General features: G+C 39.1%; 2 protein-coding genes across 7 annotated transcripts; one reads left to right on the forward strand and one right to left on the reverse strand.

The window, feature by feature from the left end:
• Positions 1 to 541: 541 nt before the first annotated feature.
• LOC109473043 (zinc finger protein 239-like) lies at positions 542 to 4,067 on the reverse strand. Its single transcript, XM_019772940.1, has 2 exons — positions 4,004 to 4,067; positions 542 to 2,417 (listed from the first exon to the last, which is right to left on the reverse strand). Exon 2 carries the CDS (start codon positions 2,408 to 2,410, stop codon positions 1,337 to 1,339), a length of 1,074 nt encoding a protein of 357 aa, XP_019628499.1. The 5' UTR covers positions 2,411 to 2,417; positions 4,004 to 4,067; the 3' UTR covers positions 542 to 1,336.
• An 882-nt stretch (positions 4,068 to 4,949) lies between these two features.
• On the forward strand, positions 4,950 to 18,787 carry LOC109472669 (cysteine-rich with EGF-like domain protein 2-A). Of its 6 annotated transcripts, none has more exons than XM_019772529.1 (15): positions 4,950 to 5,725; positions 7,131 to 7,169; positions 7,908 to 8,018; positions 8,501 to 8,553; positions 8,836 to 8,874; positions 9,097 to 9,146; positions 9,585 to 9,711; positions 10,597 to 10,698; positions 11,069 to 11,152; positions 11,642 to 11,737; positions 12,004 to 12,099; positions 12,670 to 12,768; positions 13,344 to 13,505; positions 14,906 to 14,983; positions 17,320 to 18,787. In XM_019772529.1, the coding sequence occupies exons 1-15, from the start codon at positions 5,511 to 5,513 to the stop codon at positions 17,340 to 17,342; spliced, it is 1,374 nt and encodes a 457-aa protein (XP_019628088.1). In that variant the 5' UTR covers positions 4,950 to 5,510; the 3' UTR covers positions 17,343 to 18,787. The 6 variants fall into 6 exon arrangements, with proteins under 6 accessions (XP_019628088.1, XP_019628072.1, XP_019628103.1 ...); XM_019772513.1 differs by lacking the exon at positions 17,320 to 18,787 and adding an exon at positions 15,249 to 15,279 and having other exon boundaries at positions 14,906 to 15,119; XM_019772544.1 differs by lacking the exon at positions 14,906 to 14,983 and having other exon boundaries at positions 4,951 to 5,725.
• Positions 18,788 to 19,178: the final 391 nt, after the last annotated feature.

Raw genomic sequence — 19,178 nt, forward strand, 5'->3', positions numbered from 1 at the left:
TGCAATTTTGCAGACTGAAAAAATCAGGCTAGGGGTTCAATGGTGTTTAAGAGCTTTTGTGTTTACTACTGACTCTATAATATACATTCAAGTAATTTTGCATGTATTTTTCAAATTTCATGTAGAATGTAAAACATGCAATTTAGACCCAGACTTTTAAGTGTGTATTTGCAAGTATTTCCGAATTGCAGAGCAAAATTTTGGCATTCTGCAATATTGCAGAAAACTGAAAAAAAAAAGTATTTTTACCACTGTAGTATGATTCATTGGATTGCAAATGCGAACACCAACATGGCAGCAGACACAGAAATGATGAAAATGTTCTTTAGTGTGTAACAAGGTTCACAAAAGGTTGGCTATGATCTTGTGCTATAATTATGTATATTTTTGTCATTGGAGCTCAAGTTTCAAGTTTAAAGAGCTAAGGAAAAAATTCTTCATTTATGAATAATTTAATAATCCATGTAGAAACAACATTTACACACTAAAAAGTACCACATACTCGTTTCATATACATTGTATCATGTAACATGTTTATTGATATTTATCAAATACAAAATATATATACAAAAAAAGGAAGAGGCTTAGCCACTAATCCAATTCTTAAGATTAAAAAAATCTATATACACACAAATATTTCTACCTGTACTACTGGCCAAAAAACAGAACAGTCTGTAACACAAGAAAAATGAAAAAATACAATAAAATTAGATGAATGTTCAAAAATATAAGAAAACTAACTGAAACTATCAAAACAATAAGATGAAAGAGAAAAGACTATGAATCACCAATTGAATTTCATTCTGATTAACTTTTCTATTATCAAACAGAGTTTACTCTCAAAACAAAACAGATACAGCTTGAAAAAATTGCTACAGAAAACAAACTCCAATTACTTATTTTAAAAAATGTAAAGCAAAGGACCCTAAAAGACTCAAATATTTTAGAACTGATAATGAAAATAATCATTTTGAGTTCCTCAAATATCTCTTTTAGAACTAATGTTGTTCAGTAATGACAATACAAATGGCTACAAGTAAATTATTGTTGTAGTTCTCAACTGCTGAGACAAAAATACTCGACACACATTCAAAAAAGTTTCATGGTGATGTTGTAAAATTGAATTCATCACTGTCAATACATTCAATTATGTAGTAATTGAAAATCAAATTGAGAAAGGAAAATGTTGTGAATTACACCTTGTTTGTGAAAAAAGAAACCTGAGGAACTTGTAGATGAAAAATTTCTTCTATTAAATGGGCACTTAGACAAATACAGTGTGTTTTTGTACATTATACTTTCAGTTGTGCATAGTAATCTATACAAAGATGCATAATCAATCCTTAAAAGCTAACATCATTTGGCGAAGATTGTCATCACACTTGTAGGGTTTTTCACCAGTGTGAGTTCTCATATGTCGGAATAAGTGATGCTTCCAAGCTGTCCTGTACCCACATTCCGTACACATGTAGGGTTTCTCACCGGTGTGAGTTCTCATATGCAGAGATAAGTGTCCTCTCCAAGGTGTCCTGTATCCACACTGCTCACACATGTAGGGTTTCTCACCAGTGTGAGTTGCTAAATGGTTGTCCAAATGACATTTCTGTGCAGCTGAATAACTACACTGGTCACACTTGAAGGGTTTTTCACCAGTATGAGTTCTCATATGTAGGGATAAGTGAGACTTGTGGGTTGTCCTGTATCCACATTCCCCACACATGTAAGGTTTCTCACCAGTGTGTTTTGCTGCTACATGGCCGTCCAAAGTGGTTTTTTGTGCTGCAGAATAATCGCAGATGTCACATTTGAAAGGTTTTTCACCTGTATGTGTTCTCATATGTATGAATACGGTAGCCTTTTGAGCTGCCCTGTACCCACAGTACCCACACATGTAGGGTTTCTCATCAGTGTGCTTTGCTCGATGGTGGACGTCCAAGCAGGATTTATATGCTGTAGAATAGTCACACTGGTCACACTTGTAGGGTTTTTCACCGGTATGACTTCTCATATGTTTGGTCAAGTCATAACTCTGAGTTGTTCTGTATGGGCACTCCCCACACCTGTAGGGTTTCTCACCGGTGTGTTTTGCTAGATGGTTAGCCAAACGGTTTCTCCGTGCAGCAGAGTAATCACAGATGTGACACTTGTAGGGTTTTTCTCCTGTATGAGTTCTCATGTGATAGGATAAGGCAGACTTGCTACTTGCCCTGTACCCACACTGCTCACACAAGTAGGGTTTCTTAATCTTAGCAGTATGTGTCTTTGGCTGACTGTCCAAACTGGTTTCTATGGGTTGACCCGGTTGACCTTCGATATCGCTTGCACCCTTGTCCCACAAAACTCCAACAGGAGACCTATCATAGGGGTTCTCCGGAACTGAAGTAGGATACCAATTACTTGCCTCTGCCATTTCTAACCTATGACATAACATTTGAACACATTAAGTAAAAAAAAAAAAAATTGGTGAAACAGGAGTGCAAATTCAGGAAGTAACGTTATATATACTCCATGAAGATCACAATGATTGAATGACTGCTGAAAATATATTCAGACATCACATTAATAGAAATATTAACACTAAAAAACTACAAGAAAAAGATGGGTGATGTCACCATCATACTACACAATACGGCCTAAAAACAGATCCTTCCTGAAAGTACAATCACTCCCATGTGCGCAGCCAAACTGGTCTGTCCTTGGTGCTGAAGGCCATCCTCAAACACACCAATGAACATACACGCACGCAAACACAAAGTTTAACACACACTCATGCGCGTGCACGCGCGCGCGCACACACACACATGTAGATACATGCATGTAGTCCACTGGTCAGACTTACCAGCTGGCTGGCACCAGTCCACAGTAATATAAAGTGACCTCAATTCAGACAAAACATGTTGACTTGTAATAGATGATACCACCACACCCACAAGACATACAACACGGGGGGCTCTGAATTATTTTATTGCATCACCTGCAAACACTGCTAAAATGCCCCATATTATAAGAGTTCTTTAGGACCTCAATAACTCTAAACCAAGTGCCGAAATTCAAACAAGTCCATTCAAAGGACCATGAGTTATACTGCAGGTGCAAACACTCAAATGCAACCCCCAACATATGATACTTCATAGCAAACATTTTGTCTTATGCGAGCCTTGTGCCCTCCTCTTAGCGCTGTTACAGTAGCTGTAGCAAGAGATAAAGTGCTGACCTAGGCTGATCTTTTATCTTATAATGTTATATACAATGTAATAAAAATGATTTTTTTTGTAACGTGACCCCTTGACACACTGGTGTAATATAGAAAACCAAAATCGTGAAATATTGCACTTTTCATTAGGGTCTGCCACCCCCATTTTGAAAAAGTGGTATAACCCTGACTGTTAAACATATATGATTGATGATAGATCTAAATTACTTATAGACTATCACATGCACTGCTCTGCAAGGGGGTGTCAAATTACTTTATATTCTCAGATACGTGGGGGGGAAAAAGCCACATCATCTGGGCCCAATAACTAATGTAATATCACAAATCAAATCCGTCAAACCCTCCGTGAATTGTTTTATAGCTACCAACACATACACAACACGAAAGCAATATACATGTACCTTCCCGCTTTTAGGATAACTCCTTCCTGTCCCTACAGCCTCATCCCTTTCCTTTTAATATTTAATACTGTCCCCACCCCATGTCAGTTTTATTCCCAACAACTTTTATTCAATACAAACATGTTTTCCAAAGTTGGCCACGTAAGCCACGCAAGGCTTCTGTTGTCAAACATATTTATAGCACACTTCAAGTCCTTAACGTTAACTTTTTATTGCAGAAACGAGTCCCCTTTGTTTCGTAAGACTTTGCGGCTGTTTTCGCCTCGCATTCCTCCCCAAATTTCTCACTCCCAAAAGTGCTAAATGAGGTCTATATACCGTAGAGATGGCCTTTATCTCCTACCCTTCATGATAAGGCAATAATTTTTCGCTTAATCAAGTTTCTTACCTGCTTTCAGTGTTGATCTTTACCTCCGCACAATCTTGCTGGAAACTTCCGTCGCCACATCTAGCTTGGGATGAAAGGTCAACCTACTTTAGGGTGAAAGGTCATTTTGTACCTCATTACCCACTTAGTGTGTAAAAAGTTTGCCTACATTGTAGAGTGGCTTAATATCTCCATCTATATCCAAACTAAAATATCCATCAATAGACAGATGCGCAAACAAAAAAGAACTCAGTTTGTGTGTGTGTGTGTGTGTGTGTGTGTGTGTGTGTGTGTGTGTGTGTGTGTGTGTGTGTGTGTGTGTGTGTGTGTGTGTGTGTGTGTGTGTGTGTGTGTGTGTGCGCGCGCGCGCGTGAGTGAGTGAGTGAGTGAGTGAGTGAGTGAGTGCGTGTGTTTTTAATTCCTTCACCAAACACTTTAAATAAAGTTTTTTTTACCGAAATCAATTAGGTTTTTAAAAACGTCCTGGCTGAAATTGCGTGTTGAACGGATGCCATGCTACATTGCTACGTCAAACCAAGACGATATGGAACAGCAATGATATTGAATCCAAGGATCTGAAGTGAATTTTCGACTTGTATGGGTATACCCAAGGGGTTGAAGTTTGCCATCTCTGATTGTATGTGTACACTAGCCTCTACCAGACATCGGGAGGCGGCTGGAGAGAGTAGAAATTGGCCAAATAGAGAGATAACATGCCAGGGGAGCTGGTCCGCTAGAGAGTACATTTTGCCGATGAAAAATATACTCTCTAGCGGACCAGCTTCCCTGGCATGTTATCTCTCTATTTGGCCAATTTCTACTCTCTCCAGCCGCCTCCCGAAGCCTGGTAGAGGCTAATGTACACGTGTTTAATTAAAGTACTTTGGCGGGAGTTTTGGGATGTGTGACGCCAGGGAGATCCCAGGCGTGTCAAAGTGGGCTTCCCCAGCGTGGCGCGCTCTGATTGGCCAACATAAACAAGATGGCGGCGCCCATGGACGTGGAGCCGGGTTTTGGCAGACCAGGAAGTTAAAAAGCCTCGTTTTTCTCGGCTAGTTCTGTCCGAAATTGAGTAAACCTTTCGAGGTCAGCCATCAAGTAGTTTCCAAGAAGTCAGAACTTTCCTTAGCGTCGTGTCAAATAGAGTAGAGACAATTTCTAGGAGGTTTTTCTTCCGAGTGAAATCGCGAACAGCTGATCGCGCATCCGGTTTGTGAAGAACACCTCATCACAACACCAGGTTGTTGTAGCGGTGGCGAAGCCTAAAATCTGAAGGACCCTGAAAACGCCGAGTCCGGACTCAAACCAGGATCTTCTAGCCCTCTTCAGCGCAACATGTCACGTCATTTTATGTGACGAAAAGAGCCTTTATATCGGAGCTACACGTCGACTTAGCCACCAGTTGGTAGAGACCAACACAGAGAGAACCTTCCTTTACCCCCCTCCCACTTTTCTTCCAAAGTTCTCGCCTGACTTTTCATGTCGTTCGGCTTCAGCTGAACACACACAGACCTACTAGTCTTCTAAGATGACGAGGACGATGAGGAACACCGTTGCTGCCCTTTCCTGTCTTCTCTTTCTCCTCCTGTGGCACAGCCCAGCAGCGGGCTTGCAGTGGAACTGTGAGACGTGTAAGGGAATCACGGACAGGTTCGCTCAGAAGTACGCTGAGACGGAGAAGGGGGGCTACGGAGGCGGGAACACAGACTGGGAGGAGACGTACCTCAAGGAGTACAGGAGAAGGTAGGAAAATCCGGCAAGAGACTTCATTGAAAATGACTGTATTTGTAATAGCTGAAGCGTACGTCTGTACATAATTTTATGGATCTACTAGTATGTGATACATTTTTTTTCATATCACTGGATATGACATGTGCATACTTGTTAAACAAATAGATTACTACTAGTACTAGCTACTAGTACTAGTATTTTCTTGCATATCTTGCAAATTTTATTCCTGATTTTATCTCAGATGTTATTTGATTAAAAACACTGCTCTTAGAAGTATAAAGGATACATTTGTGTTGGAGCAACAGGTTGTGGTTTTTACATTACAGTAAGACGAATCTCAGGGGAGAAATTAATTAAAACAAACATTTTCTCAGATGGGTGTAACATAATAAAATACAACACAGTGTATTCAGCATGACACTTGGAATACACAGTGTTGTATTTTATCTTATTTTATATGTGCAACACTGTTTTATGTGGCAAAATTGTGTAGTGATTTTAGTGTTGCTCGGAGAATGTTTTCTATTGTGTTGAGAAGGAAAAGTCAAAGGATAACTAGCAATCCACCCCTCACAGTAATGGAATAGCCCAAAACCACCTGTTCCAGTACAAACTGGTGGGGGGGGGGGTTAAGATCATCTTTTGTAGATTTTGTTATTAGGATGTCGTACAAAAGTGCAGGATTTAGTAACATGAAACCACATGTACGAATGACACGTGGGACACGTAAGGCCACGTACTTCGTTAGGCTGAAACTACTTGATGACGAGTTCAGAGTTCCAACCGAACAATGCTCCGCCACGATTAAGGACCCTCATCCCTGCTTACTCCTGAATCCCACATCCTGGTGGTGGAAAAGATTAATAGAGGCTGGTGTACTTTTGCGGTAGGGGATCCCAGAAAGGTTATGATTTGGGACAAAGCCCTGGTTATGAATGTCTGAAGTAAAATTGTGCACTCTTTTTATTTTTGGTCCAAAATTCTTAAGGATGATAGGAGTATTGGGCAATTTCTTTCTCTTTATAGTTAGTAGTTGACCCTACGAAAGTCTCTTTTTGTTGCATGAAGAAAGCTTCTCTATCAATATCTAACACTTCTTTTTCCTGGGCTTCATAATTAGAGGCAACTTAACCTAGCTATGCCAAAAAGCAGTTACGCAAGCAACTGGATATGATTTTCGCAACGGTTTGGAAACTTACCGTTTCCAAAATCATATCCAGTTGCTTGAGTAACTGCTTTTTGGTGTATCGTATTACCTGGATGTCTAACCTTCATCGACGTAACTTAACCTATGTTTCAACAGTGTTGGAACATAGGATTTTATCAATACAACCATTTAATTACAACACATAAAACCATTTTTGTTTTGTCTGCATGTTCTTTTCTATCACTAACGACGACTCGCTTGACCCACCAGCTCTCATTGGAGACGTATGAAGAAGGACGGGACAGAAAGGTTGGACGAGTGTGACCTTGACAGTGACTTTCTGACTGACCCCACCCCCTCCTTATTTCTCACTCAACACCATTGTTGCAGTAAACAGACATCTTAATAAATTGATGACAAAAATCAATGACAACAAAATGCTTTGATCCTTTACCTCTGTTAACACTGGTGTTGAGACAGTTTCAGCGTAGTAACAGTCTGAAGTCCACATAGCCCCCCCCCCTCAGCCTAGTACATGTAGTAATAGAACACTCCATCTCTTAGGACAAGGACAGTGTGATTTCTACTCGTAGGATAGGCCATTCAAACTTGTAGATAAGAGATTATGCCTTAAACTAAATTCATGTATAAGCAAATGTAATGTGTCCAAACATTGCAGCTTTGGCCCTTCCAACTTAAACCAACACTCTCAAACATATTCTTACCAGTTCAATGGTAGTTAACTGTACTGAAGTTTTTTTTAGCCTTGAATGATCAACCAGTTTTTAAGAATCAGTGGAAATTTATTTCAGATCACCTTAAGGAAGGATAAGATTTAAACTGTCCCTTAAGGACTATCATACCATGTGGGCCAATCAGAAACTGCTACTATTTTACCCCCACGATATCTACCAGGAGATTAACTTCTTCAAGTTGTGTATCCGTGCTAACCGATATGTACGAGTCTGTGAAGGGGTTGTTAAGAAACCTGACAGTGTATTTTGGCTCATGCGTATGGTACAAAAATATGTGATGTTGGTGTTTCAGCGAGGTTCGTCTGTTGGAGATCATCGAGCAGCTGTGTGTGAAGGACAACCACGCCTGCTACGCTCTGGTGGAGGAACACGAGGAGCTACTGGAGGAGTGGTGGCAAAAAGAGTCAGTTTCATCTCCATTTTTTTTATCTTCTAGAAAAATTAAACATGAAACTGGAAATAAAACTAGAAAGGTTACATTTTAAAAAAAAAAGCAAAATGCATAATGTCTACCTTAATTCGCATATGGTCTGCTGTGTCAATTCTTACTCAAACACACACACACACACACACATATATATATATGGTCAGACAGGAGCCTAAATCCCTCCTGCTATAAAATTGCAGCATGATGTAATCCAACACCAGTTACCATGGTGACAGACGTCTGGTTCTGGTCATTGACCTTATTGGTTTGGAGAAGAAGAAGAACAGGAGGAGGAAACAGAGCAAAAACAATATGTTTTCCTTCCATAATCATAGAAATATTCCACAATGCTTCCTGGATCATTTTCATGATGAAGTTACAATTGACAAAACATCAATATTAATATCCTATATATTAAAAGTACCTTTTTTTTACAATTTTCCTATTTCTCTGAACAGTGAGAGTCCTGACATCAACTTGTACAAGTGGTTTTGTATAGATCACATTAAAGGTGAGTACATCCTTACCTTAGGGTTTTCCTTTGCTAGTTCTCTTGTTTGAATTTCCTAACATATCCTCACATCATGGTGTGATTGATAATGTTGTGGTGGTAAGGTGGTATTGTGGTTGGGTTCAATGGTTGACTTATAAAGTAACTAAAGATTCTGGGTTTGAATCCCTTGTAAGTTGTAGGCCCTATTAAAACGTTTTGCCCTTTTTCCTTACTCAACTTAGGTGAAAATAGTACCTAGCATTGATGATGAAATAAATGTATTGTGTTTGGTTTTACCAGTATGTTGTCCAGAAGGCCAATGGGGACCAAGGTGTATAGGTAAGTTTTACTTGCAGTTATGTTTCCAGTTTCAACATCATACAGTAGTCTTTATTTCTCACTTAGATGATCTAAGGTCTGTTTATGTTTCTAGATACATGTGGTCAGAGTAGTTTTGGTATGTGGGTAGGATGATTGATTTTGGGCCTCCTGGCAGCTTTTCTTGTTTTCATTATGATTGATTGTTGATTACATTTTGTTTATCTTCTCCTCCCCTTCCAGATTGTCCCATTGGACGAGAGAAAGTCTGCTCTGACCATGGAAAGTGTGATGTAAGTTACATAGTGTTTCATACTATCAAGGAGGTCTTAATATAACCTCCTTGATACTGTGTTTATCAATCAAAAGCATTTATCACATTACATGAAGTTTTGGTATGTAAGACCAACCATTCAAAAATTATTATGCTGATTAAATCTTACGTGCATAATAAATGAATCAAAACAAAACAATAAATTTTCTTAAGTTCAAAATATGTCATGGAATCATGAGGTCCCTGAACTCTTGTGTCTTGCTTGCAAGAAACAACGGTATATAACATTAGCTCTCCCCATCTGCGTGATGTCCCTACCAGAGAATTTGCAGATTATTGAACTTGACATTTTACGATACCAAAATATTTCATAAATTGCTCAGAACTTTTTTTATGAATTGTTTCACATATTTTGTGGAACTTTTAAACATGGATAAACAAGGATAAACACTTTCAGGGTGATGGGACAAGGGAAGGCACTGGGGCCTGCACTTGTGACAAGGGTTACCAGGGGGCACTGTGTGAACAGTGCACCAACGACCACTACGAAGAGTACAAGAACACCACACATGTCAGCTGCAAAGGTAGGAATAGCGTCCATAGCAGGCTCATAGAACTGGGGTTTTGGTGGTCTTTGGCTGTTTTCTGATTAGCCCAGTTCTAACGGGGGTAATTCAACCAGGCCGGCTATGTTGTCTATATGCAATCAGAAAATAGCACATAAAAGCTACCGAAGGCCATGAGGACCCCCCAAAACTCCCAGTTTTTGGCATGCTATGGAGGCTAGGTAGGAACTTGTAACGGCCATGACCTTAGGGAAAGAGATGTTTGCATACATATACTCAGTAACTAAGTACTAAACTCCCTGTAAACTATAAGACCATATACCTGTCAGTAGAGTAAACATATGGATCAATCACAGAAGTAATCGAACTGGTTTGGATCTCCCTTTATAGCAAGTAATATATAGACCCTAAGGGGCCAATCAATTCATTACAAACTTACCATCAGGGATGCCAAAATGTTTTTGAAAATCAACTTTAAAGGGAAAAGAAGTTAATTCAAATGCTAACATCTAATATGTTGGTTTAAAAACTGTTACAATGTAATAACTTTTATTGCAACAGTGACTGACTGACTGTGACAAGTTGACAGACTCATTTCTTACTTTCTTTGCTTTACTGTATACAAAGTGAATATTCCATTACAGGCAACTAACAATAGTTATTCATATTTAGCATTCACTTTTGATTTTAATTTTATGTCTAATATAATAATTGCATAGCATAGCAGAAATTTCTATCTTTAACAACTTCCTTTTAAATTAAACTTATTGTCAGTGTTTGTCTGTGTTTTGTGCACTTGTCCATGTTGTTGTTAACCTCCATGTTGACCCCCAGCCTGACACTATGGATGTAACATACCATGTACTTGTCTATGTTGTTGCTAACCCCCATGTTGACCCCCAGGCTGCCACTATGGATGTAACATAACATGTAAAGGTCCTGGTCTGGAGAACTGCCTGGCCTGTCACAAGGGTTGGAACTATGTGGAGGGGTCCGGCTGCATAGGTCCGCTTTCTGGGTTTTTCCTTGTTCATGTTTTTCCTTGTGTTGATTGAAGTTCAAGTTGATTAAAATAGAAAAGTTAGTTGCATAGCTTCTTCAGGTTTATTCCTTATGCTACATTCAAGTTCAAGTGTATTTTTTGGAATTTTTCTGTTTTCTTCAAACAACTTTTAAAGAGTAACGCTTTGCGGACTCACTTAACTCAGTGATTGTAGAATATCAATGAGATCATGTAGTTTTTACCTGTCCTTGGTACTGAAACAGAAGTGTAAATATTTCTAGAATCTCATCAACATAACAGTATGGAACAGTTAAAGTGATATGTCTGATGATCATTTTCGAGTTGTTGTACTCAGTGATATTTTTCCTACAGATGTTGATGAGTGTAATGAGAAATTGCGACCATGCCCGAAGGGAATGTACTGCATCAACATTGTCGGCGGTCACAAGTGTTTCCGTATGTCTGCAATAACCCACTTCTGTCTGCAAGTCTTCTGTAGCTTAGAGTAGCCACATGTAGCTAGAGTAGAGTGTCACTGTACTGATAGTGGGTTCATTATTGTGTCCTTTCCTAAATTACACACTAACTCACTCACTCACTCACTTTCTCTCTCTCTAACTATCTCTAACTAGACAGTATTGATGTAGCCATGTTTTTACATGTGTACTGTATATTTTTGTTGTTTATCCTTTTTGACAAATGACGGAACTGACCAACACTGACTGTTTAGAGAGTTTAAAGATTCAAATAAGTTTGTTTGTTTGTTTGTTTGAACCATTCTTTATTCATGATAGGATACAGAAAGAAAAGTATATTGAAAGCTTAAAAAAGCTGCTTTGTAAAGCCCTTCTTAGGAGGCAATATGACTGAATGAGTTGGCCACATTGCAGATAGTAGAGATGACTGAGAAGGTTGATGTGATGTTCCCTTCCCTCCCACCACCAGAGTGTAACGAAGCTTGTGAGGAGTGTTTTGGACCAGAGGCTAATGAGTGTAGGAAGTGTAGGGAGAACCATGTCCTGCTCGAAGGCTCCTGTGAAGGTAAGTTTTTTTGTTCTTCTTCTTTTACTTCCTTGTCAAAAACTAGCAAAAATTACTGCATACAAAGGAATCCAACACTCTAGTGAGAGTAGGGGTGACCTGGTGTGTTTGTCTGAAAGCAGTGCAAACTTTAGCAAAACTGCATTACACAAGTTAGGACGACTGCTTTAAGTTTTACCTTGTGAAACAACTTGATTATTTTATGATGTGAAACAACCTGTTCATGCATGTTTGTCTAACAAAGTGTCCTTTTTTTTAATACCCAGAATGCCATGAGCTGTGCACGGGTTGTACAGGTCTTGGTCCAGAAAACTGTGTGAAATGTAAACCTCCAGCAGACATGGTGGACGGTACCTGTATAGGTGGGTCAATCTTCTATTATGTATGCCTACACTTATCCTCTTCATCCCTTGCGAGACATAAGGCTGAGACTTTTCCCTTCCATCTGGGTCTGTCCTCGGCCACCTTCTTCACTGATCGCCAGGACAGTCCCATATAGATGCCAGGTCATCTGACACAGTTCTTCTCCGGGTGGTTTTAGGTCTGCCTGTATTTCTTTCCCAGCAGGTGTCCAATTTAAGGCTGTTTTAGGTATCCATCCATCATCTATTCTTAATACATGGCTAAGCTATTTCTAGTATGTGCCTCATACCTTATATCTAAGCATTTCAGTTACAGTATTCATTGATGTCAGACCAGACCGTATACAGTAGAAAAGTCCTAAATATACAGACACTATCCAAAACATTCTAGACAAAGGTAATCAGGCCATACTGAACACTGATTTGATCATAGTGGATATGCCACATGACCCCACTGGCCTTATTGTTCCATGTTTCCTCTGTTTGGCTTCTCCTTCACTACCAATAATCAAATGTAAGTTGCTTTCTATGTATATGTTGTCAATGTATTTTCTCATTTTGTCTCCCCAGACTGTGCCAGAGCCTGTCATGGTTGCACCGGTCCTGGACCCGAGCACTGCAAAAGGTGCAGGATGGGCTTCAAAAAGAACAAGGAGGAAGTATGTGAGGGTAAGTTGAAGAAAACATGTAGTTGTTACAGGTTACGAAGCTGAGACATACGTGAACGTGAAGCATCAAACACTTTGAACATCATGTATCACACATTGCTGTGAGTGTCTAAGATAAGATTAGCCAACATTTTGTGTGTTTTCTTATGTTTCACATCATACTTTTACATGATGGGTCAAATTCAATTGAATAAAATCATAGGTGATTCAAGTTCAAGTTAGGTTGCTCAACGGTGTCCTTACTATGCCAGCCACAATAACACAAAAGCTAATTACAGGAACAGCTTACAGTACTATGGACCTTATCTCTGGAACTCACTCCCCCTACAACAACGACAGCAGCCTAGTCTCAGAACTTTTAAACAGTTTTTATCGAATTGTATTTAAGATTAGTTTTATCTATGTGCTATTTTTAGACTTTTGGATGTATTGTGAATCTGTTCAACTGTTAGGTGTTTGTCTGTGCTTTTGTACCAGGATTTCCTGAAAAACAGGCCAGAGTGGCCTGAGTGTGATACCTGGTTGAACAAATAAAGTTGAAAAGTTGAAAGCTTTCCATGTATTTGTTCCTCACAGATGTAGATGAGTGTAAGGTCATGTGCAGGTTACAACATGAAGTCTGCACCAACACCATCGGCTCGTACGAGTGCCTATGTGAGGAGGGATACGAGAGAAATCAGCGAGAGCTCTGCGTCATGAAAATTGAGGATGAAGATGACACAGAAGGCGACTCAGAAGGTTTGTCTGATTAAATGTGCACTTCAAACATACCAGCACCTACCTTATGTGTGCTATAGCTGTAGCTCCTCCCCTTCCATGTGTGCTATAGCTATAGCTCCACCCCTCCCATGTGTGCTATAGCTGTAGCTCCTCCTATTTTATGTGTGCTATAGCTGTAGCTCCACTTCATCCATGTGTGCTGTAGCTCCTCCCTTCCCATGTGTGCTTTTGCTGTAGCTCCTCCCTTCCCATGTGTGCTTTTGCTGTAGCTCCTCCCTTCCCATGTGTGCTATAGCTGTAGCTCCTCTCTTCCCATGTGTGCTATAGCTGTAGCTCCACTTCATCCATGTGTGCTATTGCTGTAGCTCCACTTCTTCCATGTGTGCTATAGCTGTAGCTCCTCCCATTCCATGTGTGCTATAGCTGTAGCTCCTCTCCTCTTATGTGTGCTATTGCTGTAGCTCCTCCTTTTCTATGTGTGCTATAGCTGTAGCTCCTTCCCTCCCCATGTGTGCTATAGCTGTAGCAGCTCCTCCCCTTCCATGTGTGCTATAGCTGTAGCTCCTCCCCTTCTGTGTGCTATAGCTATAGCTCCACTTCATCTATGTATGCTATAGCTGTAGCTCCTCCCCTTCTGTGTGCTATAGCTGTACCTCCTCCCCTTCTGTGTGCTATAGCTGTACCTCCTCCCCTCCCATGTGTGTTATAACTGTAGCTCCTCCCCTCCCATGTGTGCTATAGCTGTAGCTCCTCCCCTCACATGTGTGCTATAGCTGTAGCTCCTCTTCTCACATGTGTGCTATAGCTGTAGCTCCTTCCCTCCCCATGTGTGCTATACCTGTAGCTCCTCCCCTTCCATGTGTGATATACATGTACATGTAGCTGTAGCTCCACTTCTTCCATGTGTACCTCCTCCCCTTCCATGTGTGCTATAGTTGTAGCTCCTCCCCTCCCACGTGTGCTATAGCTGTAGCTCCATTTCTTTCATGTGTGATATACATGTACATGTATCAGCTAGCTGTACAGTACCTCTTTCATGTGTACTTTCAGTGCTTTCATTCCCACACTTTTCCCATTTGTGTCATAGTTTTAGACACCCCTTACTGATAGTGTGCATCTGTTGTTGTAGTCTCATTGCTTTGCATACTGTGGTGATGTTGGTTATCCCTACTACTTTGTGTGCTGCTAGTATTGTGTTCTCATTCCTTTTGAATTATGTGTACTGTACTTCTTTCCCCATTCCTTTAATATACTGTGGTTATATCCTTTCTCTTTTCTGTAACTGTAGTTATATTTCTCACCTCTCTATATATTCTCATCTCTAACCAAAGCACTAAGTCTTGTTTTGTTGCCTGCCCCCTCCCCCCTGTTGTTCTGTAACTACATGAAGATTGTCTTATATGATATGTTCCCATCAGTTGCGACAGAAGCCAGCAAGGTCAGGTTGGACAAGAAGTACAAAAGGCCGAATAAGCAGCCTAGAAAGATGCTGACAGGTACACAAGAGGCCATTCGTCTTGTCAGTATCTTCTTCATAGTGGTCTTGGCCCTGGTCGTAGCCCTGGTAGAGCCCATTCTGGGGGCGTTTGTGGCAGTGGTGGGAGGGGTGGTCTGGTACTTTGTCATGAAAACATACTAGATACATTTCCGTAAATAATTTCATCAGGTTGGAAGATACTTAGGGTATAGAATTTTCTTCATACACAACCAGTAAGGTTCTCACCTCCTTACTGGTTGTGTATGAAGAAAATTCTGTACCCTATTCTAGATACATGTAGTACATTAGAGCTTGTCACCCCTGTAAATGAGTGGGACAGTCTACAAATGTGTGACTGGGTGTATTATAATTGTTACAGTGACCCAAAAAATCATGCTTAAAGAAATAATCTATTATTGTGGATTATATTTCCAGTTGTGCAGCTACACTTGTAAAATTGACTCTTGTTGTATAAAAAAAAGGCAGATTTCAGACCTCTGGGAAGTGTATTGGTTTTTCTGTGATTGTATTGAAACTGTTGAGGGCATCATATGACATAGTGTTACACATATAGTCAACCAGTTCCTGAATTTTTCCACATACCTCCTACTTACTCCCAACAGGGTTGTCTTACATGATAGTTTTTACAGTTGTGGCACTGTCCTTGGTGCTGAAATATCCTTTCCAGCACTTTATGCTGAATTTATCCTTCCCAACATTCCACATTCATACTGTTTTTGCCATCCTTGTTAATCATCTTCACTTCTGTTGTTATGTCTGACTAGCAAATTTTACATTCATACAGTTGCACATTACTTTAGATATTCTTTGTCACACTGCCATAAACTGACCTGTAACTATTTCCATGCTGACACTGCCATAGAACCATTGTCACTTTCACACCACCATTTTTGTCCTTAAAACACATTTACTCTGGAGAAATGTTTTCTACTTCAGGTTAAATTTCACATTCACTATTACACGGTTTACACCTGTAGAACTACCATGTCTGTCAGTATTATTAATGCTGTTATTATTATTATATATGATAACATATTTACATTGCAGAAATATATTACTTCTCCAAATTTTCACATTCACACAAGACAAACAAGACCATCACTTTCTTCTGCTTTCCTTTTGTGCACCTTTACCTTTACATTTATGGACATACACAGTTTCCCTGTCCCTGGTGCTGAATAACTGTTCCACTGACTTTTTTCTCTGTTTTAGGCTACAATGGCCAAATTTTGGGTGTAAACTACTGAATTTAAAGAAACTATGATCAAATCATGAATTTTTGTAAAAAAAAAACCCATCACCCAATGTCTATTTCTGTTATGGCCAGTACTGTGAAGGTATGTAGTTGTTTGGAGTAGTTAGGTGATGTGTATCATCTGCAATATGTGTAAGACTAGTTGTACATGTTTGACACAGTCCCAGACTACCCCTGACCTGCCACTATTATCAATGTACTGCCACAAAGTTCATTCGATCCCGGCACCAACATTGTTCCTTGGTTTGTGTAGATTACATTAGAGATAGTCTCATGCACTGCTGTAGTTTTCTGTTGGAGAGACCTTCTATAGGAAAATGCTGTTATCAATTTTACTGTAAGGCCTGTAGAATGAAAATTAATTGTCTATATTATATCTTTTTTTCCTGCCTGTCTTGATATCCTCCTTTTTCCTCAGTTCTCAGACTTGTGAAAAAGCTTACTTTTGTGTTCAAAAGAAAACAAACATAGCCACCAAAAGGAACAAATAAAAAATAAAGATCATGTTCAACTGTCTGTGTGTATACCAGTTATAACAAAAAAGTCCCATTTGCTTCAGAAAAAAGGCCTTGATTACTTGTAGTCTTTAATCTTAACCCTGTATAACCCTTAATGTCAAGACTGTTTTCAGTGGGTTTAATAAGATGCTGTTCTAAATTGACAAGTGGCATCTCATGTTTTGAAGTAGAAAATGACATGCACACAGTTATTTTTGTGGTTTATCAAAACTGCTACCCCCCCCCCCCCCCCACCAAATAAAGAATCTTTTGACATAACAGAAAACAAGAACACTGCCATGTTGTATCTCAACACAACCAAAATTTACAGAAGCCATCAATGTGTTAGAGAGAGAATTAAAATTTTCATCAGTTTCTGACAAAGACTGGAGGCAACGACCTCAAAAGTATTCACAGTTTGAAGCAAAACTATGATGCTCCCATTCTACATGAAAGTTACTTTAAACTCTTTCTATTTGACATCCATAGGTAATATCTGAAGGCTTTACTCCTTTCTACTCTTGCTGATTCACCTTCATTGATTTATGTGCTGATTGCTCCATTTTGTTTGGTTTCTTTCAGGCACGCTTCGACAGGAATTATGACGAAGTAATTTCAAATAAGAGGAAATGAGGCTCTAATCGCCATCCGTTATTATAGTTATAGTCATTCCGTATTTATTGTAGTTGCGGGTCTACGTGAGATAGCTGTCATTCCATAGTGGCCTGACGTAGGGATATTGTAATGATGGTTTTATAGTTGAACAAATGATGATCATTACATCCTGTCCGATGACATTTCATTGCACATGTTACCAGGGACAGCGGAAATACCGTATAAAAAAAAGACAGTTTCTCAGACAGTGTCTCATACAAAAGCATAATTACACATTCTTTTCAACAACACACAGAAGCTGTCACGCAGATATGTTCTGTAGAACGATTTTTAAAAAGCTGTCAAACACAAATCTACATTTTTTCCTGACTTGAGAAAACAAGGTTTTGGTGTTACAAAATATCTTGTTGGCTTGTAAAGCATATTGTCAATGAGACCCATTGAGAGCATTTGATTGCAACTTTTGTTACTACATTCCAACATTGTCTGTAACCTTACAGGTGTATCAGTTAGCATCTTTTACACAGCTGAATTTTCATTCATGTATTCTCAAGCTGTTTGTCTTTATGGGTTTTTCTAATTTCCTACAAAACAGTGTGTTGTATGTTCAGTGCTTCTTTAATATGTACCTTAACTATCTAAACAAAATACACACGCACACTACAGCAACTATTGTACCAAAGTTTACATCACCATTTCTTCCTTTTTCATGAATTTAGAGTCTAATTGTTTAATTAAATGGTTTAACTCCAAAAGATAGATGCTTCTACAGATCTATATTTAATGTAGCATTCAATTTCATAAAAGTTGGCAATACACAATTCATTTGAGGTATATATATAAGATATTCTGACAATTCTTCAGGTGCAATGACATTATTGTTTCAGATAGCAATTGTATTACATATAAATGTACAAATGTATTGTGTAACTGAGAGTTATTTCATTTTTACTCGGTAGACATGTGCAAAATGTATTGCAAATCATGTAAGGGGAGTAAAGAAGTACTACGACATGTGAGACCTTGTATTTTAGCCCTACTTTTCATGTACTTGGAAACTCTGGTGAAAACACTCTTGTGATGTATAAGAAAAGAAGACTTAGTGCAGATTTTATGTAGTCTGGTGATCTAACTGGCATTTTCATGGGGTGACTTGATTTTTCACTGGCCTTAAAGAAACTGGAAGCATGAATTTTCGATTATTTTGATTGTGCATCCTTATATCATTCCATTTTGTGTAGCTAAAGTTAATCATGAAAAAACTATTTGGAAGTCCTTTGAAAATGCTAGTATGATGGAAGGCAATGTTGGTGCCGGGACTCCTTTCCTCAATTTGTTGTAATGTTTCAAGATATGTCAGAGTTCTTCTCATTTAATGTTGAATTATGTAATAATACAGGCAATGGTGATGTGAAAATAAAGGTTTGCCTCTATGCAATAGAAAGTCTTTGTGTGTGTGTGTCTCTCAATAGATATTTGTGTATCCTATACTTGAAGATAAATTTACCACATCTTGAAGCAAAAAGGGGACCAAACCTACACCACCTTTTCTTTAAATGAAAAACTATCCGCCGCTCAAAAATCAAGACAATGAATAGCATGTCCAGGACAAAAGATATCAGAACAGGTAGTTCTGTTGCAGTACCAAGGACAGCTGCCAGGAGGTCCATAATTGACCTTGACCTTCAACTTATCTTTTAATATCTCCCTACATACATGTACCAAATATCATTACAATCCATTCAGGTCTTCTTAACTACAGATCTGTGGAAAACAGCCTCCAGTTTAATTCTGGACTTCCAGTTTAATTCCGGACTAATTCCCAT

The sequence above is a fragment of the Branchiostoma belcheri genome, unplaced genomic scaffold (assembly GCF_001625305.1).
Source record: "Branchiostoma belcheri isolate BF01 breed outbred unplaced genomic scaffold, Haploidv18h27 scaffold10, whole genome shotgun sequence".
Lineage (NCBI taxonomy): Eukaryota > Metazoa > Chordata > Leptocardii > Amphioxiformes > Branchiostomatidae > Branchiostoma > Branchiostoma belcheri.

Bases quoted from the DNA above. Each gene is read 5' to 3' on its own strand.
- LOC109473043 (XM_019772940.1), bottom strand. From the start codon at position 2,410: ATGGCAGAGGCAAGTAATTGGTATCCTACTTCAGTTCCGGAGAACCCC.
- LOC109472669 (XM_019772513.1), top strand. From the start codon at position 5,511: ATGACGAGGACGATGAGGAACACCGTTGCTGCCCTTTCCTGTCTTCTC. The intron at 5,726-7,130 runs GTAGGAAAATCC...TTGACCCACCAG, and splicing joins CTCAAGGAGTACAGGAGAAG to CTCTCATTGGAGACGTATGA. The intron at 11,153-11,641 runs GTATGTCTGCAA...TCCCACCACCAG, and splicing joins CGGCGGTCACAAGTGTTTCC to AGTGTAACGAAGCTTGTGAG.